The sequence below is a fragment of the Bos indicus x Bos taurus genome, chromosome 22, assembly GCF_003369695.1.
Source record: "Bos indicus x Bos taurus breed Angus x Brahman F1 hybrid chromosome 22, Bos_hybrid_MaternalHap_v2.0, whole genome shotgun sequence".
Lineage (NCBI taxonomy): Eukaryota > Metazoa > Chordata > Mammalia > Artiodactyla > Bovidae > Bos > Bos indicus x Bos taurus.
This window is the reverse complement of record NC_040097.1, coordinates 32,128,630-32,154,619: the sequence shown is the minus strand read 5'-3', so window position 1 is coordinate 32,154,619 and position 25,990 is coordinate 32,128,630. Positions and strand designations below refer to the sequence as shown.

Below are 25,990 nucleotides of genomic sequence, written 5' to 3'. Positions count from 1 at the left end.
AGCATCCATCAAAATAAAAATCTTTATCTTACTTCTACATTATATAATTATATGTGTGTTATATAGTTATATATTGGGCTTCCCTGGTGGCTCAGCTGGTCAAGAATCTGCCTGCAATGTGGGAGACCTGGGTTCGATCCCTGGATTGGGAAGATCCCCTGGAGAAGGGAAAGGCTACCCACTCCAGTATTCTGGCCTAGAGAATTTCATGGACTGTATGGTCCGTGGGCTCACAAAGAGTCAGACACAACTGAGCAACTTTCACATACGTTATAAAGCAATGTTCCTCATAAAAAAAGATGAAGGAAATTAAAACACAGAGACCATTAAAGTAAAAGGCTAAAAGAGCTAACCATAAAATCAGACACCTGATTTAAAAAATGCTAAAACAGCCAATAACTTTTATGCATAAAGGTATACTTTTTACTACATCTTTATTTTCTATTAAGGTCCACATTTATACTGTCTTAATTAACAGAATTACTATTTAAGTGGAAATTAACTTAAGTATCTCTTAGACATCAAAGATTAAATGTATTGAGTTTTGTTTACTCTAAAGTTCTAAAGAAGTTAGAAATCACCAGTGGAATCTTGTGATACAATCTTACTTAAATCAATATGTTCTTTCTGGATCAGACTTTAACATCTATATAAATATATACATGTCATAAATACTCATGTGCATATATTTTATACCTCAAGACAAAGGTTAGAAATTGGGATTTATTGAAAAGAGCACTGTAAGTTAAGAAAAAGAAAAATTTGGCCCTTTCAATAATGGTACATAACCGTGAACTAGTATCTACGTCATTCCCTACCCTAAAAGGAATCTGCAGCAACTGACACCACTTTTAACCAGTTAATCACCTTCTACAGTGCCTGAATTACTTTACTTGCTTCAAATAAAAATGTTAAGAAAAATTAATTAGGTTTCTGTTATTTCCTCTCTTTCAATTATAAAATTTTATTAAAGACAGCATCACATCAAAACCTATTACCAACACACAAAGCAAGGCAGTTAAGGGGAGTAAGGAGGGAAGGCTACTAAGCAACCTTGAGTCTCAACAAGTTATGTTAGAAAAGGTAATAAAGAAAAAATAATAAGTCTCTTCTAATAGATTCAACATGCTCAACAAATACTGACACAAATAATGAACATAAAATGCAGTAAGTCTATTTTCCCCAAGAGGAACAGGTACACCAGCAAGCAGAAATAGGTAAAAGGAGTAAAAGAACCAAGTAACAAAAGGCTAGAACCCATTCTCTCATCCTTGAATAATCTTAAGCTAACTATAAAGCAAACAATATAAAATCAAAAAAGGAGTAAATGTTTTATATCTACAATCCAGATTTTAAAGTACTGAAAATCTTGTATATAAGCCTTTAAAAAAATATGAAGAGGCAAAAACCCTCAGGTGCAGAAACTTACAAGGTATCTGCACTGGTGCACGTAAGCATACAAACAAGTCATTTGGGTGCAAGAGGGAGGGGACACACGTATACCTGTGGCTGATTCATACTCATGTACAGCAGAAACCAGCAAATCATGGTAAAGTAATCATCCTCCAATTAAAAACATAAATTTTAAAAAAGAAAAAAAAACAATCCTTTGAAAGTTTTCAGGACTAAGCGAACTCTGATTATGCACATTAAAATAACCTAAAAAAATAACTCCAGAGAAGAAATTTTATAGTCAGGCCATCATGCCAAAAGATAAGCACTCCTCAGTTACAACTGACACGTTAGCAGTGATATAACCAAGATTTTTAGGTATCAAATGGTTGTGCACTTTGCCTGCTGCTGCGTAGTCACTTCAGTCGTGTCTGACTCTGTGCGACCCCAAAGACGGCAGCCCAGCAGGCTCCCCCATCCCTGGGATTCTCCAGGCAAGAACACTGGAGTGGGGTGCCATTTCCTTCTCCAATGCAGGAAAGTGAACAGTGAAAGTGAAGTCGCTCAGTTGTGTCCAACTCTTAGCGACCTCATGGGCTGCAGCCTACCAGGTTCCTCCGTCCATGGGATTTTCCAGGTAAGATTACTGGAGTGGGTTGCCACAGTGGCTAGATGCCCTCATAAATACACAGCCATGCCCTTTTAGTCAACTACCCACAGCAAGGGAAGCTTACTGCTAATTTTCGAGAGGTCTTAGGTGTAACACATTGTCAAAAGCAGAGGAAGACTTAAGTAATTAATTTGCATTCACCCTTGGTGTCCAGAATCTCATAGTTCAGAAAATCCGGCCAACAAGTAAACGGATAATTTCCACTTAAAAGAGGAAAAATTTATATACTGACAATACTAGTTTTAGAAAATAATCTTTTCATGCCAAAATAATTTGAAGCATTTATTATAGAGCTTTCACTAATTAAAAACAAAAACAGCAAAATGAAGTTACCAATAATAAAATCACTGAAAGATAAGAAAAACCAAAAAAGATGTGAAAGAAACCAATTCATTAAAGAGTCATTAAGGACACGCATGCTCCCTTTCACTTGCAATCAAAGAGACACAAATCCACAGACAGACCCACAAAAATACTGGGGAAAAAAAACAAAAACAAAAACAAAAAAGAACAGCATTTACATATAACACAGAAGCATAAATGAAAATACTCTGTGAGGTCAATCTGGCAATAATAATAAAATTTTAAGTGTGCATACATGATAACCTAGTAACGGTTTCTACAAAATAAAAAAAGGAACAATAAATCTATACAAAAATTCAACATACACCATTCATCATACACAAAAGTGTATGTACAAGGGGGCGCACTACAAGCACTTGTAACAGCTAAAAAAATTAATGCCCACCAAGGGAGCAGAAAAAATGGACTACATAATCTGTTAATATAACAGAAAATAATGCAGCCATTTCAAATAAAGACAAACAGAACACACAGACGTAACTGTACTGATATAAAAATTTCAAAGCTCTTCTAAAAGTAAAATACAACTAGCATACAACATGATCCTCCTTTCTTTTCTTCATATACTCCTAGGACATATGAGGATATTTTAAACATTATGAACACACTACTGTAATTTTTTTAATTTAAAAGATGATCTATTACGAAGAGCAGAAGAGGAATACTGGCAAAGACAAACCCTTCAACCAGGTGAAAAAGATGCTACTTTTACTCACCACTTTGAGGGAAAAAATTTTTATAGCAACAACTAATCGATGTATATTCAAACACAAAAATAAAACTGAAAAATATTACAAAGATGTTTCAATGTACCACATATCAAATATTATGATATAGATAAAAATGGGTAAATCAAAAATGAAAAATACAAAAATACTAATGTATCATTAAGACTTGAGTTCTGCTTAAGAAAAATAATTTGCAAACTGCCATTTTGAAATACCAAAGTAAAAATATAAATTATAGTTTAAGATAAAAAATATTTTAAAAGAAATTATATTTACGTATGCTTAGGCATTTAAGGACTGTTAAGTCCTTTTCAGACGTAGGTCAATTACCTATTTAACAAATTATGTGTGTGTGTGTGTGTGTATAAAATATCTTGGAGAAGGAAAGGCACTTATTTAACAAATAAAGAAATGAGAAATATTTAATACCTATATAGCTGTGTTTCATCCAATTTAATGTTTAAGAACTGAAAATGGTATTACTAATTTAGAATCACAAGTAGCTTCACATTCACAAAGCAGTGGTGTATAATTTGACCTGTTTGACCATAACTCTTAATTTTAAATGAGCCGTAACTTACTGAAATAAAAGATGAATTACCATAATGTCTAAGTACTATCAACCTCTGCACTATTTATAAACATCCCCAAGAAGTATTCTTAACCATATTCAATAGTAAGCCTTATGTAACATACTTCCAATACACAGCACGTGGCTTCATCATGGTATATGCTTTAAAAAAATTAGTAAGTAGATATATGCATACAGTTAAATAATTTTCACTAATACAACAGGGTACACGGAAAACAAGTCGCCCTCCAATCCCAAACCCCTAAGAGCAGCTTTAATTTCTCCCATGAGTATTTCGGCAACATACCCAAAACCAAAGTTTAAGAATTTGATACCTTAAATCAAACTGCTAAGCAGGGAAACATGACATAAAATAAAGGGTTAAGTGAATTAAACTATCTTGTTGCAAATCCCATGTGATTAAATATCTGAAGAAAAAATTGAGACCATTCATGCTACCTAAAAATACAAATGAAATCTCATCAAAAACTGTCCCTAAATATAAATTCATGGTTAACATATCCACAATTCACTAAATTAGGTATTGTCATTCCACACTCCAATTTATGCCAATTTAAACACTGAACAATTCAACTTCAAAAATACTTCTTGCCTTCAATAAAGGGAGCCCTAAAAATACAAAGTCCTGAAAAGAAAGTATTTAAAATAACAGAATATGACACATAATTTAAAAGTCAGCTTCATTTTTAGTGGAGAGTTAACTTTTCAGTGCTATGTTTTATAAAAGGCTAAAACGGTTCCTTACTGGAGGGAAAACAGGGACTCTTACAAAAATATTTTTAATTAAAAAGTAGAATCTAAGTAGAATCCTTTCATAAATTGCTTTTCATTTTAAAAGAAATGCTACTTACCTCAATAACAGGTTCCAAAGTATAAAGATTTATAATATCAAATATAAAATAGAAAAAAATTTTAAATATTTGATGTTTCCACTGTCACACACATTTGAAGTCTAAATGCCAGTGAACCATATAAAGGTGGTTCAAGTGTAAAAAAAAAAAAAAAAAAAAAGCTGTGAGAATTTCAACTACTTGTAAAATGGAACTCAATAACATCTATCTATCTATCTATATATATCACGAGACATAGAGCTTATTCGAATGAATGATCAAACAACTAGACACTTCAAAACTTTGAGGAAAAATCTTTAATGATCTGCTAAAAATTAAACCTTTAACGTAGAATTAAATGCATACCCATTAAATCCAGTGACAATTTTCAGTATTCTTTCCTTCATTTCATCAAAGGGAATATATTCAACATTAGGGTTGGGAGGACCTCTTGGTTCAGGAGCTGAAGTTCTGAAATCATCCATCACCTTCTCCAGTTTGAAAATAAAATAGCCTTTAAATTGGGACCACTGAATCCTATAAGTAAAAAATTAAAAAAATATATATAACACCATGTAGAGTCACAATTCTTGAACAAAAAGTACAAATACAGAATATATCACAACACTAATACTAACAAAATTAAGATCAGGAAAAGTAGTTGTGAGAATGACTTTGTTCAGCAGCCTGCACCACACCTGATCATCTAACTCACAACCTCCTACATGCTTCCATCCAATTCTCCCAAACTCCTGATCCAAATAAAACCTAAATCAGATTACAATCTTGAAAATTAACTACTGGTATTTCTAGTTGAAAGCTTATTGTCTAAGTCCCACTTTCCACATTTTAAACACATTACTCTGCCTCCATCTCTTACAACAAAGGGACGTGTTACTGTCCCCACTTAAAATAAGTTATTAGAAACTGGCCCAACCTTACATTTACAATTTTAAGTGGACTCCCATACCCTAAGCTCTTAACATCCAAGGTATAAATAATGCTTATGTGTGTGTGCTTAGTTGCTCAGTTCTGTCCAACTCTGCGACCCCATGGACTGTAGCCTGTCAAGACCTTCTGTACATGGGATTATCCAGACAAGAATACTGGTGTGGGTTGCCATTTCTTCCTCCAGGGGATCTTTCCGACTCAGGGACTGAACCCACATTTCCCGCACTGGCAGGTGGATTCTTTACCACTGAGTTACCTGGAAAGCCCCCTGTAATGCTTATATAGACTAGTAAATTTTCTTGTCTTGTTATCTGTTAAAATAGTAAAATAAACTTCAATTTCTCCTAGTTCTTTTGCTTTCAACTAAAATTTTTAGTATTTTTATCATTTAAAAGGCATATACCGCACGTTCTATACAAGACATATCTTGCAAAGTAAAAAGTTGATTAATATCTGTATATAACTTTCACATCTGTTCATGAAAATATCAACATCTTTTTATTCCTGTCCCCTCACATTTTACCACTCACATAAGGAAATTTAGTGATGAAATCTGTCTGAATAACCTAAATTCTAAGAGATACAAAGGTCAGGAACGCCAACCATTCCTCCAAACACTGTAACCATTAATGGCAGCAGATAGATCTCATACACAGGAGACTACTTAAGCAAGCTAAGACTGCTAGTCTGCAATCACTCTTCCACCCGGTTCAGCAACCCTACAGACTAAGCCAGCAGCTCTCAAAGTGTGGCCCCAAGAGGTCAGAGCTATTTTCGTAAGAGCAGAGTTGACTTTTTCACTGAGCTGACATCTGCAGTGACAGTGGGTGCAAGCGCAGCAGGGGCAACACGGCCGACACTTGAGCACAAGGCAAAGCAGCAGCACCAGCTCCAGTGGCAGCAGCTGTACCTTCCTTATCAACACAAAATCACAATTTAAAAATGAACTATTTTACTGCAAAGTTCAACAAAGCAAATTTCCTAAGTTGTTTAAATCTTGATCTTTGAGTACACATATGTCTTTTTAACCACCCAGTGGTACTAGAACCCGCCTGGCAATGCAAGAGACAAAGAGATGAAGGTTTGATCCCTCAGTCGGGAAGTTTCCCTGGAGGGCATGGCAACCCACTGCTGTATTCTTGCCCAAAGAATCCCACGGACAAAGGAGCTTGGTGCGCTACAGTCCACAGGGTTGCAAGAGTTGGATATGACTGAAGCGACTTAGCATAGCACAGACAACACCATGAAAAATATACATAAAGGATTTCTGTTGCCTAGCCAAATACTGTAGACATCTCAAGTAGCAAAAAGCTAAATACTGGTGCCAGCTGAGTGAGCTATTTTACATAGAAAGCCTTTTTTACTTGAAAGGAATGTCAAATAAATAATGCTTATTCAAAACCAAAAGAAACCAGTAGACATGTTCTCAAAAAAAAATCAAGAAAATCAACTGAAATATTCGTGACCACTGATAAAAATTCAACTTCAAAATAAAAAACTTAAAGTCTAGAAAATGTGAGCTTCACTGTGGGCTTGAAAAGTTCCTGATACATTCCAAAGACATTTCCAAACCTACCACTGTTGATGTGAAAGATATTGTAACACCCTCCCACATAAGTACAGGCAACAAAAAAAATAAACTGAACTGTATTAAAATAAAAAAACTTGTGTATCAAAGGACACTTATCGGCAAAGAGTGAAGAGTCAACCCAGAGAACGGGAGAGACTATATGCAAATCATCTTTCTGATAAGGTGTTAATATCCAGGACATGGCAATAAAACAGAACTCCACATCCATTAGAGGGCTATCCAACAAAAACCAAAACAAAACAAAGCAACACCTCCCCCCGCCACACACACACACACACACACAGCAGAGATAACTGCTGCCTGGCCAGTATGTAGGGAAACTGAAAACTATGTGGCACTGCCTGTCAGAACGCAGAACCAGCGGAGTCACTGTGCCAAAGATGCTTTAAAAGAACCAGTTACTACATGACCCAGCAAACCCATTTTCAAAAGATAGAGATGCAAAAGATCCAAAAACAGAAAGTCAGATGAAACTCACTTACATACAATGCTGGAAACTACTCTAATGTATCTCAACAGATGAAGAGATAAACAAAACGTGCACACACACATGCACATACAGTGGGATATAGCCTTAAAGAGGAAGAGAAACTTTCACATACTAAAACAATGATTAATCTTGAACACGTCACACTAAGCAAAATAAGCCAGACACAAAAGAAGTAGTATTCTTATTTCACTTTTATGAGGTATCTAGAATAGTCAGAGAGACTGCAGAAAGGCATATGCCAGGGCTTTGGAGAAGGGATGGTTGACACATTATTGTTTAAGGGGTACAGTTTCAGGAGATAAGACTGCCAATAAGTTCATGAAAAGATGTGCATTAAGGAAATGCACATCAAAACCACAAGATACCATTCCACACCCACTGAAATTGTTATATTAAAAAAGATGTATTCAATGACAAGTGTTGGGGAGGAAGTACGACAGGTGGAAACCTACACACTGCTGATGGGAATGTAAAATGGTATACAGCCATTTTGGAAAATAACTTGGCAGTTACTCAAAAAGTTAAAAAAGAGCTGATGTGTGACCTCACAACTTCCTGTTCAATGGGTGGATTATATGGTACGTAAATTTTATTCACTACTAGCATTTTTACTAGGCAATGCCAAAGAATGCTCAAACCACTGCACAACGGCACTCATCTCACACGCTAGCAAAGTAATGCTCAAAATTCTCCAAGCCAGGCTTCAGCAATACATGAACTGTGAAATTCCAGATGTTCAAGCTGGTTTCAGAAAAGGGAAAGGAACCAGAGACCAAACTGCCAACATCCACTAGATCATCGAAAATGCAAGAGAGTTCCAGAAAAACATGTATTTCTGCTTTATTCACTATGCCAAAGTCTTTGACTGTGTGGATCACAATAAACTGGAAAATTCTGGAGGAGATGAGAATACCAGACCACCTGACCTGCCTCTTGAGAAATCTGTATGCAGGTCAGGAAGCAACAGTTAGAACTGGACATGGAACAACAGACTGGTTCCAAACAGGAAAAGGAGTACGTCAAGGCTGTATATTGTCACCCTGCTTATTTAACTTCTATGCAGAGTACATCACGAGAAACGCTGGACTGGAAGAAGCATAAGCTGGAATCAAGATTGCCGGGAGAAACATCAATAACCTCAGATATGCAGATGACACCACCCTTATGGCAGAAAGTGAAGAAGAACTAAAGAGCCTCTTGATGAAAGTGAAAGAGGAGAGTGAAAAAGTTGGCTTAAAACTCAACGTTCAAAAAATTAAGATCACGGCATCAGGTCCCACCACTTCATGGCAAATAGATGGGGAAACAATGGAAACAGTAGCAGGCTTTATTTTGGGGTGCTCCAAAACCACTGCAGATGGTGACTGCAGCCGTGAAATTAAGACACTTACTCCTTGGTAGGAAAATTATGACCAACCTAGACAGCATACTAAAAAGCAGAGACATTACTTTGCCAGCAAAGATCCATCTAGTCAAAGCTATGGTTTTTCCAGTAGTCATGTATGGATGTGAGAGTTGGACTATAAAGCAAGCTGAGAGCCAAAGAATTTATGTTTTTGAACTGTGGTGCTGGAGAAGACCCTTGAAGAGTCCCTTGGACTGCAAGGAGATCCAACCAGTCCATCCTACAAGAAATCAGTCCTGAATATTCATTGGAAGGACTGATGCTGAAGCTGAAACTCTAATACTTTGGCCACCTGATGTGAAGAACTGACTCACTAGTAAAGACCCTGATCCTGGGAAAGACTGAAAGTGGGAGAAGGGGACAAGAGAGGGTGAGATGGTTGGAGAGCATCACTGACTCGATGGACATGAGTTTGGGTAAACTCCGGGAGTTGGTGATGGACAGGGAGGACTGGCGTGCTGCAGTCCATGGGGTCTCAAAGAGTCAGACATGACTGAGCGACTGAACTGAACTGAATGGTTTTAAAATTTGATCATGGTGATTATTTAAAGCTATATGCATGATTAAGTTTTCCCTCCTTTCCCTAGATTTCTTTTGGGAAGGGGAATTTGACGCTTAATAGGCAGATGCAGCACATTTTAATTTCTGACATGACTAATATTAACTTCTGAGTACTATCCAATTGCCAGTGGTTACTAAAATTTATCTTTAAATTTCACTAGATTCCCTATAGTCATTTCAGTTCAGTTCAGTCACTCAGTCGTGTCCGACTCTTTGCAACCCCATGAATTGCAGCACGCCAGGCCTCACTGTCCATTACCAACCCCCAGAGTTCACTCAAACTCACGTCCATTGAGTCACTGATGCCATCCAGCCATCTCATCCTCTGTCGTCCCCTTCTCCTCCTGCCCCCAATCCATCCCAGCATCAGAATCTTTTCCGATGAGTCAACGCTTCGCATGAGACGGCCAAAGTACTGGAGTTTCAGCTTTAGCATCATTCCTTCCAAAGAACACCCAGGACTGATCTCCTTTAGAATGGACTGGTTAGATCTCCTTGTAGTCCAAGGGACTCTCAAGAGTCATTTAACTAAAACTTAAACATACTAGGGGAGGTTACTGAAATAAGAGTCGTATACTTTTCATTTCTTAAGAATTCTTTCCATAGTTTTAATAATCATTCCCTAAGTCATAACCTGTTTCATGAATTAGAATTTCCATGTACACATTTGAGAAAAAAAAGATGCATCTTTCCATTAATTGCTTTAAAGTCCACCTATGACACCTAAATACCACCACATTAATGTAAAGAGCAAGACAAAACGTGATGGGAGACCTGGTAAAGCAAACTATGGGGAGCTTCAATGACTCTAGGTCACTAGAGCAGACAGTAACTAAGTCCCGTAAAATGAAATGAATTACTGAATTTGTACTTTAAGCTTCACATGTAACAAGCAGACTTACTCTATATATCATATCCAACTGATACAACTCAAATTATGACATACATAATTGGGGGAAAAAAAAGCTTCTATAAAATGTGAAAGGTAACTTTTTAGATGCAACACAACCAATAAAAACAAAAGCAGAAAATGCTTCCCTGAAAATTATGTAATTTGAGCACAAAAACAAGCCATGAGTAAGTCAACTAAAAATTTGGCAACAAAAATAATTTTCTTATGAATGTACTCATAGAACGAGAAACTAGAAAAGAAAAACAAAACAAAAAAATCCTTAGTTTTCAAATGAAAATAAAATTATTCTAAACAGATGGCTCATGATACACAAACACGTTTTCAACTTTAGAATCAACTCCTCCACATAAAAATTTCCTCCAAAAATACATACTCAGAATTTTCATCTACTCTGCTCAAATTAACTCAAGAATCCACTGAAATGCATTACCGTTAAGTAACTTCACCTCCCTCTGCTTCCTTTGTTCTCATTCCTCTTCATTTTTCCCTTTATGCAGTAGCTCCTCTATGAAGGAAAATACCTCATACCACTAAAAAACGTATTCTCCTTCCAAACACTGCATTCATCTTTTTCCTCTATAGGAACTGGTAAGTACTAGAACAAATATGTTTCCCTCACAATTTTCAGGTTAAAGCTATTTTTCAGAGCCCAAGGGTAGAAAATCCATTTCTTTATTTCCCAGCTACTTCTGGAACATTTTAGTGGCCAGCAGCTACATCTTAACTTGTTGCCTCTTACAGTTCCAAATTCTAGTAAGGTGACTCAGCTCACTGCTCTCCACGCAAAATCTGTGTGGGAAGCTAACACAGCAGAGCACAGGAGAGCCCGACACTATCTCCAAGGGAAAGCAGATGCCATACAATCTGTAAACAAAGGGAAATGTGGAAAAAAATGAATGGACGAAAACAAACAAATTAATGAGACTTATCACTGACCCAAGATGACGGGGCTTTGAATCGGGAGACTTCAGCTGTAACAATCTGACTGGAGCAAACAAAGACAAGTCAACTGAATCTGAATTTCATCAGCAGACAAAGTGTGATAAGAATTTAATCATAACTATCTGACAAATACAAGTAAATTTAATCCGAATACTGAATTACATGAGCGGAAGATGGGCAAAAATAACGTAATTGCTTACACAAAATCCTGACATTTTTAAGAACTTTAAAATATAAATTACCAAGTCAGAAATCTCTACATGGAGCCCCAATCAAGAGAACATTCCTTTTGTATAATTATACTTTTATAATATCTTTACCAATTAATTGAGCAAACATTAAAAATGTCAGTGGAACAGAGAGCCCAGAAATAGACCCAAACATAAATGGAAACTTAGCATATGGCAAAGGACAGATTTTTCAGTTAACAGTCTGAGAAATGACAGCCCTATTACAAAACTGTACCAGAGATTAAAAATTAAAAAGATGCCTGTCCCACCCCTTCCAATTCTATATATAGAATACATGCATGTACATCTTCAGCCATGTCTTGATTCTCTGCAACACTATGGACTGTAGCCCACCAGATTCCTCTGTCCATGGGATTCCTCCTCACAGGAATACTGAAGCGGGATGCCATTTCCTCCTCCAGGGTATCTTCCAAACCCAGGGATTGAACCCATGTCTCCTGCACTGGCAGGTGGATACCACTGAGCCACATGGGAAGCCCCATATAGACATAGAATAGTCATCGGAAAAAATTTACAGAAAATGAAAATTCGCCATAATGTGCCCAGTAATCATTACTACAGTACATTTTTAGTAGTATACATATTATAGTAGAAAATATATTTTCTCTAATATATTTTTTTAAATCTAAGCTGGGCATCCTAAATTAGTATTCCTTTGATCCCCCACCTCATTCATTGTGGTACAGTCACCACGCAAGCAGTCTCTGAAAGTAAGATTTTTAATATGTACCGTATTTGATGTACCATTATTTAATAACCACCTTAAAGAAAAAATTTTAGGTCTGCTTCCAGCTCATTACAATTAAAAGTAATTGCGTTTAATATCGCAATAATAAACTTTGTATGGCATCTATTTATTACCTTAGGATAGATTCCTGTAAGTGGAATCAATGAATCAAAAGTATGAAATACAAAGAACTTTGATATTTTCAAAGGCGCCTCAGAAATGTACCACTTTACAGTGACACCAGTATAGAAACACTTATTTCATCCCAGTAATACACACTTTCAGAACTCATACATTTAACAGTAGAAACACACTACACTCTGCCTTTCCTTCACTGCCAGTGAAGCAGTATGTTTACTGGCCACAAGACCTTTCTTTTGGGTTTGAATAGGTCCTTTCCAATCCCTTATCCTGTAGTTCCTCAGTCTTGGAGCCACTGACATTGTAAGCCTGATAATTCTTTGTCAAAGGGGGATGACCTGTGAACTGTAGAATGGTGAACAGCACCCTTGACCTCTACCCACAAGAAGTCAGGACCACCCAACCTTAAAATGACCCCCAAATTGTGACAGCAATAAATATCTATAAACATTGCTAAGTGCTTCCTGGGAGACAGAAAGTATCCCCAGTTAAAAACCACTACCTACTCCACCCCTCTAAAATTGCCTTTTTCTTATTCTCCGGTATTAACAGAAAAAGTAAAATTACTACGTATAATAATACAAGTATAAACAAACTACACAAGTATAAAAGTAACATAACTTTTGTATTTCATTTCTTACCAAATGCTTCAAATATAAAACTTGCTGTTTTCATATAAATGTTAAAGTGACTCTAAAATATTTATCTGCTTTCTATTTTAAAATTATCTTTGAAATGCTATACATTTCCCTGCTCAGAAACTCGTAGGCAGATGGAATGGTACCTGCTCCAAAGTACCATGTCAAATAAAATTATGACACAAATTCTGAAGGTAAAGTTACTTGCCACTAAAAGTGAAGTTTTCAAATTAAGAGTGTTAAAATACCGAATGATAACTGTACATACAAAGGACCCAATCAGATGGAAAAGAAAGCTTCAACAGGTAACACTAACGTTTAGATAACACCTCAGCGTAAACTTGGGTTTCTTCTTTGGCCACTTGTATATTCGTAACAATTCCAACATGTCTAAAGATTCAAGTTACTTTCCTCCACTCACCCATTTCTCCCTACCAATTAAAACAAAAAGTTCAAGAAATAGTCTATCTTAGTTAGCCTGATTTATGCTTAACTCTTAGCTAACCCTTGATCCTTTTTTGAAAAAATTTCTCAAATTTATTAATATATCAACATGGACCATCCCTTCCACATAGACAACTGAACTGAACAAATATGAAACAAAGACAGGTCTCCTCTAACAGTACCATTCAAGCTAAAGACAGCCAATTTGGAACTCAGAGGGTACTAGGTTTTAAAAAAGTTGCACTAGTTTAATGGCTGGTGGATCTATTCTCCTTCTTGCTACTAGACAGTCACACTACTCACAACATTCACCATTTCCTCCATAATCCACTGATATCAAAGCCAATTTGCCATCAAGAGAGATGAGTCCATTCTTTCACCACATTTCCCAAAGCCTAGGCAGGCCCTGAGCCCTTTTTTCATTTTACCAACTGACAATGTAACATCAAGTTCAAAAGCAGTTGAAACAATGAAAGACAATGATCCTTAAAACAGTACGAAAAACAAGATATACAGATAATAAACAAACAGAAATAAGACAGCATAAACTATCAGATGCAAAGAGTTTAATGACGGTATAACAGAACCAACAAAAAGGAAATGAAATATAGGTTTAGAGCCATATCAAGAAAAGACTTCAGGACAAAGTGGGACTTTAAGGTGAACCCTGAAACCATGAGTACAGTGTGGAAAAAGGAAGTGGAAAAGTTTAGAACTTAAAGACAGAAGGAACTTAATACAGACAAATGAATTTTTCCATCTCAGCACCACTGATATTTTAGGCTTGAGGGTTCTGAACTGTGGTAGGCTGTCCTGTCCATTGTAGGATGTTCGGCAATACCTGCAACCCGTACACCTTGATGCCAGTAATCCTCAGCACAAACGGTGACAACCAAATATGTTTCTAGAGATTGCCAAATGAACCCTGGGGTGGGGGGTAGGGGAGATGGGAGGCTTGGTCCCAGCTGAAAACCACTGCAATACACAATCCCTTCTGTTGAGAATTATACTGGTTCCTTCTAAAAAACAGTAAGGTCAAGAAAATCAGAGGTGCAACACAGATTTCTCAAAAAATCTAAAGAATAAAATGGCATGAACATGTGTCCAAACATTTTGAGAGACAGAGGAGAAATTCTAAAATATACACAATTCATTAAAAAGAACTCATTAGCATTAATATCTATCTCATGAATCACTTCTAATCATACAGGAAAATGTGCTATGGAGATCAGAGTGATCTAGAATATTTTTCCTCAAGTTCATTGAGAAAGCTGAGAGAAAAAAAACAACAGGAAAGCCCTTCTACCTCAAACCAGAGATCAACTGATGCAGTGCAAAGCAAAGGAAGAAATATTGAGCTTTTTTAAGGAGACTGAAATGAGCATACATAAATGGCTTTATAATTTGTTACTGAAAAATAACATGAGCTGACATGGCAGTGGTGGCAGATTACTGTTTAGTACACAAGTTTCATCTTAGAGAATTCTTTTAGAATTTGAAGGTGAAGCTCAAAGTGTTGTAACAGTGTTTGCAACACTGGCTTTTTAGTATGGTATGTGTCTATTCTGTGCTATTCTGTTTACAGATGGAATTAGCCATAAGCACACAGAAAAGTAAATGAAAAACACAGCGTTCACTAATACAACGTATGTAACAAACGCTGGGCTAATTTCAATACACTTATACTAAAGAAATCGGGCAATGGAAGTCAGAAGTAGGTATGAACAGAGTAAGAGGGAACAGGTAAAAGAAACTAAATCCTGTTATTATTGTGAAATCAGTAATTATTCTAAAATTTTAAAGAAAAAAGTAACCGTCTAAAACTGTCACTTAGAAACAGGTAGGTCAACACCCCTCCTCCTAAAAAAGCAATGGTTTTAAAGTGGTTACCTCTATGGAATAGGAAATAAAGGAAAAGCACATAGAAGATTTTTCTGTTCCCTTTGTTGTACTAAATAAACTCCCTAAATCTAGTGCATTTAAAACTTCACTGAAAGTAAAAACAACAGGGTAAAAAAAAAAATTAAAGTGCTGGTGCTAGAGTCTGAAAGCTTATCTGGGTTCAAATTTTAGTTCAGCTACTTTTTCATTTGTGCGACACAGGAGCGGTAACTCTAGCCTCCTTTTGTTTCCCGTATCTAAAATGGAGGTAAGTTATTCACTTCACAGAACTGCTGTAAGCATTACATTAGTGTAAGGAGAGTGCTTATTTTAGCAAAGTGGCTGACTCCTACTAAGCACTCAATGGCTATTCATCCTCAAGAAACTCTGGATGTGGAAAACATCTGAGCAATACTGTAGAGATACGGAGAGGGCTTTCCAGGTATAAGACAGGACTGAGGCAACAAGAAAGGCTTCTGTTAGATCCTAAGATAGTTGGGCTTATCTTACGTACTCTCACATAACAGATATTTAATAGAGGCAATCTCTCCAGCCTAAGAGCACTTTTAGAGGCTCTTTAACCATTTCCTTCTATTACAGAAAGGAGAAAATTTACCCAATATTCCTTCTTTACCCATTCACAAAATTATTTCCTTTTAGAAAATGAATAAATGCAGTATTTTTGCTAACAAAAATATAAATAGGAAAAAAAAAAACTACACATCACCCAGCTTCATTTTTAATAGTTCTGGATGAACTAGAAGATATTTAAATATATTGCACTTACTGTGGAAATTCTGACTCTACAAGACCTCCAATTCATTGATCTAACCACCTTTTTACTGTCCCTCACCACTTTATCAAATTAAATAATAGTTAATCATTAAGCATTAGCCACCTGCCCCCCAGCATAGAGTTGATTCTCTAGCCCCTCTCTAGCTTCACTGTACTCACAAAATCAACTTTAAAAAATGCAAACCCCACCAAATCTGTGCCTATGCAGCGGCACACATGGGCACTAACACAAGATGAAAGAAAAATGCATCACCATACTAGCTTATTTCAAGTACAATATTAATGCTATCAGATTAGTATTTTATTTTCCTAGTTTATTCACTCCCAGACACTTCCAGGTAACTATTTCATATCTCCTCCAGTGGGTCAGATGGGAAAGAATGTGTCTGCAATGAGAGACCAGGGATTGATCCCTGTGTTAGGAAGATCCCCTGGAGAAGAGAATGGCAATCCTGTCCAGAATTCTTGTATGGAGAATTCCAAGGACAGAAGAGCCTGGCGGGCTACAGTCCATGGGATTGCAAAGAATCAGACACCACTGGGCAACTACACTTTCACTTTCTTTTCTCTCCTCAAACCCCCACTGAGTTCTCTTTCACTCTCATACTTAACACCCTTGAATTTCCTGAGTCCCCCACATTTATCCACCTACTACTAGAAGGGTCACCCACACCTGGAATTCCCACCTGTTATAATAGAAGTATCCATGCTCTCATCTATTTACATACCAGATTCTCCATTTGTGCACCTACTCAAGAGCATCACCTACGTAATCCTTTTAATCAACCACAACAATTTTTTAATCTCTGATGGATCATTTCCACTACCATACAAATAAATTAACATTTCTCCCACTTCAGAATTTTTTTCTTCCTCTACTTACCCTCCGAGCTCCTCCATCATTTACACATCACCCGGTTTCATTTTTAATAGTTCTGGATGAACTAGAAGATGTTTAAATATATATGCTCTCCTTTGAAGGAAACTCCTTGAAAGGGTTGTCTCCCTTCCATTATCCCTCAAACCCACTTCAGACAGGCTACACCACTAAAACTAATCCGTGCTTATCAAGGTCATCAACTACCTCCATAATGCTAAAGCCAATAATCGTTTCTCACATCTCATCCTAACTGGCCTATCTAGGGTGTTTCACACAGTTGACGATTCTTCCTTAATTACTTCCTGATACTGTCTTTTAGGACTTCCCTTATGGCCCAGCTGGTAAAGAATTCACTTGCAATGCAGGAGACCTGGGTTCAATCCCTGAGTTGGGAAGATCCCCTGGAGAAGGGAAAGGCTACCCACTCCAGTATTCTGGCCTGGAGTATTCTGTGAACTCTATAATCCACTGGGTCGCAAAGAGTCGGACACGACTGAGTGACTTTCACTTCACTTCACTCCACTGTCTTTTAACTTGCTGATCTTCCCTACTCATTGGTCCTTTCTGGTTTTACAAACTGCTCCATGCTGGAGTGATCCAAAGCTCAGCTAATCACTTCTGTCTACACTTGGTGATCTTCTCCTGTCTGAAGATTTTAAATACTATCTGTTAATGCATTCACACGTCCAACCACCTGCTACACAATAGAAGAGAACTCAGCAAGTCCAAAAGTGAACTTCTGGTCTTTCCCACAAATTGCTCCTCCCAAAGCCTTTCCCATTTCAGGTGTGAGAAATTCCACCCTTTCGGCAAACCGGAGTCATTTTTGATTCCATTCTTTCCCTCACACACCACACCGTATCTTCAGAAAATCCTCCCAGTTTTACCTTCAAAATGTATTAAAAGTATGACTAATTCTCACAACCTCCTGCTATGACTTAATCCATCTCTTCAAAAATATTATCTTCAATAATCCCTGCTTTTAGCTTACTTTGTGGCCAGTGAGTGCTCAGCTGTGTCTGACTCTTTGTGACCACATGGACAGTAGCCAGTCAGGCTCCTCTGTCTATGGAATTTTCCAGGCAAGAATACAGGAGTGGTCTGCCATTTCCTTCTTCAGGGGATCTTCCAGACCCAGGCATCGAACCTGTGTCTCCTGCATTAGCAGACAGATTCTTTATCACTGAGACACCTGGGTTTTACCTAAAACCTATTTTCAGCACTGTCGTTCATGAAATTCTCTTAATGCTTAAGTCTGACAATGTCATTTCTCAACTCAAAAAACTCCACACTGGCTCCTGATTTCACTCAGAGTAAAGGATAAAAACTCCTTACCATGGCTCACATTGCCTTAAATGATTTGACCCCAGCCCCCTCTGACCTCCTCTCCTTGATCAGTCTACTCCAGTCAGTGGCCTCCTTTGTTAGTCTGTGAAAAGGCGGAACACACTCCTTCTTAAGGGCCTTTGCACAGAAGTCCTCAGCCTGGAATGCTCTTCTACTAAGTAGATGCATGGCCAACTTCCTGTCTTGCTCAAATATCACCTTCAAAATGAGGCTGACTCTGACCACTTTATTTAAAATTACAACTGCCTCTCTACCCTTAAACTCTCGTTTCCCTTGCCATTTTTCTTATTCCTCTACTGCCCTTACAATCCAATAACATAATACATAATGTTGTTGTATCTATCTGCTCACATATTTGTTCACCATATATCATATATGTTCAGCATATATCACAAGTACCAATAATACATAAAGCAAAAAGTAATTGCTCGATAATTACTTGGTAAAAATACCCTGAAGTCTACTCTGAAATAACACTCACAACTACCTACAGTGGAAAAAAAGAAATCAGGAAGAAAAATACCACTTTCCAAGCAGATTTGGGAAGTATTACATATGCAACTGTTTTAGCAATAGGAACAGAGAATTATATATGAACTTCAATGCGTAATTATAATAATAGCAGCAAACACATAACGACTAATTCAGACACTGTTCTAAGCACTGTGTACTACTCAATCCTCACAACAACCCCATGAGTTAGGTAGTATTATTTCACTCATTTTATTATCAATAAAGCAACTAAGAAATAAAGTGGTTAAACAACCTGCCCACGGTTGTATAGCTAGTTAGGCAGTAGAGTCAAAATTTCAATGCAGGCATTTAGGCTTCAGAATCCATACTCTTGTTAAGAAGTCAATACACCTAGTAATAGGAAAAGTATAAGCAAAACCAAACAAACACACACAAAAACCTATGCAAATATACATCTCTAAGCTACACTGTAGTAGGGAAAATTATTTAAAAAAAAAACTGTACTTGCCTTCAGGGACTTCACAATATAAACAAAAAATAGTAAAATTACCAAATACACAATAGAAGCAATCATGAAGTACCATAATGGACGAAGACACACCTAACCCAGGGTCAAGGAAAATTTTCCAACCCCTTAAAAGATGAGCAAAAAGGAAGAGAAAGGTCTTTCTTCCAGGGAGAGGAAACAATATGGGCATAGGCACTAAGATGAGACAGTGTGATCTACCACAGAACTGTGAGTAGTTACAGTGGCGGGGGGGGGGGGGACAAACTGGGGGACAAGAAAAGACATAATCACATATATTTTAAATATCATTATAATTATCTTGGGCTTCCCTGGTGGCTCAGACAATAAAGGATCTGCCTGTAATGCAGGAAACCTGGGCTGAATCCCTGGGTTGGGAAGATCCCCTGGAGGAGGAAACAGCAACCCACGCCAGTATTCTTGCCTGGAAAATCCCAAAGACAGAAGAGCCTGGCAGGCTACAGCCACGGGGTTGCAAAGAGTCAGACATGACTGAGCGACCAACAGTAATCAAAGGGAAGAGGCATAAAGATTTTAATTATAGGAAGAAGATATTTACACTGTAACACAATCACTGCTAACAGCATAGATTAGACAGACTGCCGCTGCTGCTAAGTCACGTCAGTCGTGTCCGACTCTGTGCGACCCCATAGACGGCAGCCCACCAGGCTACCCCGTCCCTGGGATTCTCCAGGCAAGAACACTGGAGTGGGTTGCCATTTCCTTCTCCAATGCATCAAAGTCAAAAGTGAAAGTGTATTTCAAGTTCTCATTTCCTCTAGCTTAAATTCCTATAATAGCCTCCTAAGTGACTGCCCTAACTTCCCTGAATTAAGACTTTAGCTCCACAAGGCAAAGCTCTCTCTCCCTTGCCCTCAAATCATCAGTAACTTGTGAACTCTTTCTAAAAGCAAAATTCTATGTAATAGCAAGACACTCTCCGATCTATGGCCTTCCCTGATAGCTCAGTTGGTAAAGAATCCACCTGCAATACAGGAGACTCTGGTTCAATTCCTGGGTTGGGACGATCTGCTGGAGAAGGGACAAGCTACCCACTCCAGTATTCTTAGGCTTCCCTTGTGGCTTGGCTGGTAAAGAATCCACCTGCAATGTGGGAGACCTGGGTTCGATCCCTGCATTGGGAACAGCCCCTGGAGAAGGGAAAGGCTACCCACTCCAGTATTCTGGCCTAGAGAATTCCATGGACTGTTTAGTCCATGGTGTTACAAAGAGTCAGACACGACTTGAAAGTGAACGACTTTCACCTTCTCCAATCTATCCCAAATTTACCTTCATAGCCCTGCACTTTTCCTGACTACTCCTTCGTTCACTGTTCCTTCAAGCTGGACTAAGCCTGTCTCACACCATGAAGCCATTGCTAATTCTCCTGTCAGAAGTCAACCTCTGACTCTACTGCTCCCAAAACATTTATTGCTCCCTTAAAGTAACTATTATATTTTGCCTCAGACCATGATCTCTAGTTTTATGTCCTTACAAGATCCGGTTAGGAATCTTAGGAAGCTAAGAAACATGTAACCCAATTTCTCTTTTGGGAGGGAACTGTCTTTATCATAAAAACACTTTGACACCAACTTAGCTTAGCAAAAGCTACGGCTTTAAAGCATAATTATGCATTCCTGCAATTCAGATAGGTTGTTAAGAATGTTGAATTTCTCAATAACAGAATAGGGGTTAGTGCAAACTCTAACTAAATCCTTAAAAGTCAGGAATTTCCTGCTGACAAATAAGTGAGTTATAACCTCACAACAGTGAGATAATATTAGTCATACACTTCACCTGTATGATGAATTTGGGGGTACTTCAGATACATATATACTGGTTACAGCATATGCCAATGGGTACATATACAGCATATACCAAGATACAAATAAAAGGATGGACCTCCAGCTGTTTCCCTGACCACACCACCTGATCCCTTTCTAAAAGAGAATTTATCCTGGGGTAGGCCAACTGTATGTTCTAGTCCAGGAAAGTAAAACAGGGAGGAACAGGAATTTATTAGAACTAAATCACCGCTTTGGCTGGAAACTAAAAAAAAAAGTGTCCAGCAACTTCTAGTGCTGATACCCTGAAGCACCCTATCTATCACACTGGCTTGGAGATATAGCTTAAGCTTTGATTCCAAGCACTACCTCAATATTCTTCCAATAAATCTCTCCTTCTCTTCTCGTTTCCTTTTGGGCTTACATAAAACAAAATCACTCTGTGTTGCTGCCAAGCAAAAAGTTTAAAATAAATCTGATGCTTTCAAAATGCTGAAGATTCCTTCAAAATTAAATCTTTAATACTCCAGTTTTAAGCAGAAATCTAAGCTGTGGAAAAAAGCCTCTTCCAAATTTTCAAATTACAAGTTTATTTAACATTTTATTATTTAAATGGTGTGATGCTAGTAAATTAATATAAGCCTGCTTGTGCTTTCCCAAATGAGCCATTTGAACATTCAGTCTAGCAGAATACCCAAAGGATTCAGAGAATTTGGGTTTTTAATTTGTGTGTAACTCCAGAATGTCAAAGATCTGGCATGTCTTATACACAGTGATACTCTCCTTATGACACATCATTTTATAGCTATTTTCTTCTTTATTATAACTTCAACACCGACTACAGTTTGGTGAATTTTCTCTTTTTCCAGTATAAATATTGTAGGACTTCAAAATATATAAATGCTCTGAAGCTTGATTCCCCTACATAAGAAATTAAATCTGAATTTATAAATGTATTTATGAATTTGAAAGACCAAAGATCATACATGTCAACCAAACATATCTACAAAGCTTTTTTTCAATGTGAACTTTTCACCTTTTAAAAATATAAAAAGTATAATTGCTTACAGTCAGTGAAATCACAAATTAAGAAAAATTAAATGATGAATGGTGAAACTCATTCTGGGAATTCAGAAATAAAAACATTCAGACTGAAAACTAAAAAGCAATGTTGATCCAATTATATTTGTAAAGGGCTACTGGCATTTCTTTTTCAAGTATGCCTGAAAATTTTAATTTGAATTCCTCAGAATACAAAGGTCTGCTCATGTACACTTTAGTTTTTTCTGATGACTTTTTCTTTTTTTGGAAACTACTTATTAAATTCCTTCTTTTTTGTTTTACTGAGAGCATATAAATAGTAAGTGTATTTAGAGGCATAGAATGAGGGTGACTTTTCACTTCTTTTATCAAAGACTACAATGTTCAAATTGTTTTAAATAAGGTACACTTCCCTACTTTTATAATAATAAAAAAAAAAAAACACACCACATTTTAAATATTTGGCCGCATTTCTCAAAACCATGCCTCACACTAACACCAAATAATTTCCAAATCAGCACATTTGGAAAACTTCATTCCATTTATGTGTTTCTATAATTTGAAGGTTTTTATAACAGTTCAATTATGAATGTTTTAAAAACAATCGCAAATAATTTTATCCACAAATCCTCATACCAACCTGAACTTTAAAGACTACCAACCAAATAAAATAGCAACTTACTCTTAAAATGTTTAAAACCTTTTCTTACTTGAAACATGCCAACACTTAAATCAATCTACTAACACTAAACTTAGAAGCCTTTCTTTCAAAATAATTCTTCCAAACTGTCTGTACTACTGGTCCAAAACACTTATGTTTTCTAAACCTTCAAAAAGCTAACGACACTGTATTATTCAGATATAAATCAGGAGCAACTGTAAGACTCTATCATTTTAAGAAAATTTTAAGAAATCTAGGATACTACTGATGTGTGAAAGAATCAATTTCTGAGATATTTAAAATGTGGGGAAAAACATGCTGATGAGAAATATTTACAGAAGTTTAATTTTAAGATGTCTTTCTAGGTAGCAAAGAGATTCTAGGATTAAACCTTTATTTTTTTAGATTTATAATTATGTCAAAATTTTGAGGACTATCTGGAATTTATATGTTGATACATAGCAGAAAAAATTAAAAAAGCAAAAACTTGAAGCAATTTCAATTTTATTCCCACCTAATCTAATTAATCTCTTCAGCACTTCATACATTATGAAGCTAGTATTATTTGACCCCAAAGTTTTCACCTCTCCAAAATTTAAAAATAGAAATGTGTATCAAACATGGTAATTATTTTTGGTTGAATTCTTCTGTCTTAAGCTTATAGCATATGCTTATAGCATATGCTGACTTAAGGGTCAACTGAAAAAAATTACTCTCTTAAGGAACTACATTTATAAGCTTCCCCTAGTCCTAACTTTAAAGATGAAGTTAACGTAGCTGATACTGGCAAATACAGATAATAGTAGTGAGCAAAACATTAAATGAGGGACTTCCCTGGTGGTCACATATTTAATCCAGCTCCTACACTGCACCACATTTTGAGCAAGGCAATTTCAGCCCCATCAAAGCCTACAGAACCACAAACAGAAACAAATAGAAAATCTGATCGATGAATGTCAGAAATATGGTAGTTTCTATGGAGAAAAGGAGATCCAAGACAGCTTTTCAGTAGATTCATATGCACTTGAATGGAGCTGGCTGAACAGTCTTAAAGAAAATGTCAGAGGCAAGATGATGACAGAAAGATGTTACAATGCAATGCTAGCAAAACAGAGCACTGCATACTCAGTGAACTGCAAATCACTTGGCAAAGTTATATACCCTGGCAAGAGACAAGACTGGGAAGGTAAATAGAACTCAGATCAAGAAAACAATTTCAAAGACAAAAAGTATCCATTGAACAGGATGAAAGTTTAAGAAAGAATGATACAAACTAGTAATACTATACAAGGGAGGCTTCAAATGAAACTTCAGAAGAGAGTGACCATATACCCTAGTTAGAACAGTCCTGGTCTCCATCTGTACACCTGGTGTTCTGCCCAGCTTACCATGTGTATCATATTTAATGAAGTATTATTAATAATTACATTAAAATGCACAGTTTTGGTAACCTCTCTAATTTGTACTTCCAATTTCTATGACCTTGTCAGACTGTGAAAACCATGTGTAATGAAGAATGCTTCCACTTAAACACACAGTTAAATCTGAAAAATGACAGAAACAGCCACTCTCTCTCTCTCACCTGTCTCAGGCTCAATTTAATCCTTCCGTTTCAAAGACAGTAAGCAAGGGTGGCTAGGGCAGCTAACTCCTTTGGAGGGAGAGAAGTGGTCAACACTGTCTTCACTAATGTTCCACTGGTGTACCGGCCGGTTGTGTAGTGGCCCGTGACTCTGTGAGATACACACAGCAGCCACGCTACCAGTCAGCAGAGTTCATGGGTACATATAGACTAGGTACATACAGAGCAATTAATTAAGATACCAAGTTGTTACTCCATCCACAAAGTGAGAAATTAAAGGTTCTTTCTCTTCCCTACACATGGAAGAATGGTCCAATGAAGCTAGTTAATGGTGTATTTGTGAAGTAATAAGAAATATGCATACTGGTCTCTGCTCCTAGATCCTAAGAGCTCCTAAAACCCTTGAAAATAAAGGTTCTAAGGAGAATCTTTTGTTCTAATATTTAGTCTCTGGCCCCAGTTCCTCACACAGAGCTACTAAATTCTTTGGAATTTCCTGGGTGATAAGTCTTTTATTCTCATGAGGTGACTCTGACTCTTGGTAGGTTCCTAGATGGAGACTGGTCACCAGAAACATCGAGTCAGAAGCTTGAAGCTTTCAGTCCCACTTCCCACTGTCATTCTCTGGAGAGGGGCTAAAAGTGGAATTAATCATCAATCATGCCCAGTTGATAAAACCTCAATGCTATGCTAAGTCGCTTCAGTCGTGTCCGACTCTGTGCAACCCCATAGACGGCAGCCCACCAGGCTCCCCCATCCCTGGGATTCTCCAGGCAAGAACACTGGAGTGGGTTGCCATTTCCTTCTCCAATGCATCAAAGTCAAAAGTCAAAGTGAAGTTGCTCAGTCGTGTCCAACTCTTAGTGACCCCGTGGACTGCAGCCTAATAGGCAACTCTGTCCGTGGGATTTTCCAAGCAAGAGTACTGGAGTGGGGTGCCACTGCCTTCTCCAAAAAATAAACACCTGTAATCTATGGGGTTCAGAGAGCTGAACTGGTGAATCTTGGTCTGGATTGGTGAACAGTAATGTATCCACATGCTGGGAAGGTGGTGCACCCCAACCTCCACAGGCATCTCATCTTCTGCTCAGAACCTTTCTGGACCTCACCGCAGGTATCTCTTCATTTGGCTATTCATTCATAACCTTTAATATCCTGTGTAATATTAATAAACCAGTAACCTAGATAGTAAACAGTTTTCCTAAGTTCTGTGAGCCACTCTAGCTAATTAACAGAATCCGAGGAAGGGGTTATAGAACCTCTGATTTTGAGCCTGTTGTTCATAAACACAGGTTTAACAACCTGGAGTTGTGACTGGTCTGCAGGTGGTGGTGGTGGGAGGCAGCACTGTGGGGCTAAGCCCTTAACATGTGAGATCTGACGCTAACTC

General features: G+C 37.3%; 1 protein-coding gene across 1 annotated transcript in view; it reads right to left on the bottom strand.

Annotated features, from left to right (window-relative positions):
• PPP4R2 (protein phosphatase 4 regulatory subunit 2) overlaps nt 1–25,990 on the bottom strand; it is a 51,674-nt gene that overhangs the window by 10,210 nt on the left and 15,474 nt on the right. The window contains exon 3 of the mRNA XM_027522263.1: nt 4,942–5,112. Coding sequence (XP_027378064.1) covers nt 4,942–5,112 — 171 coding nt within the window. The remainder of the gene's footprint in view (nt 1–4,941; nt 5,113–25,990) is intronic.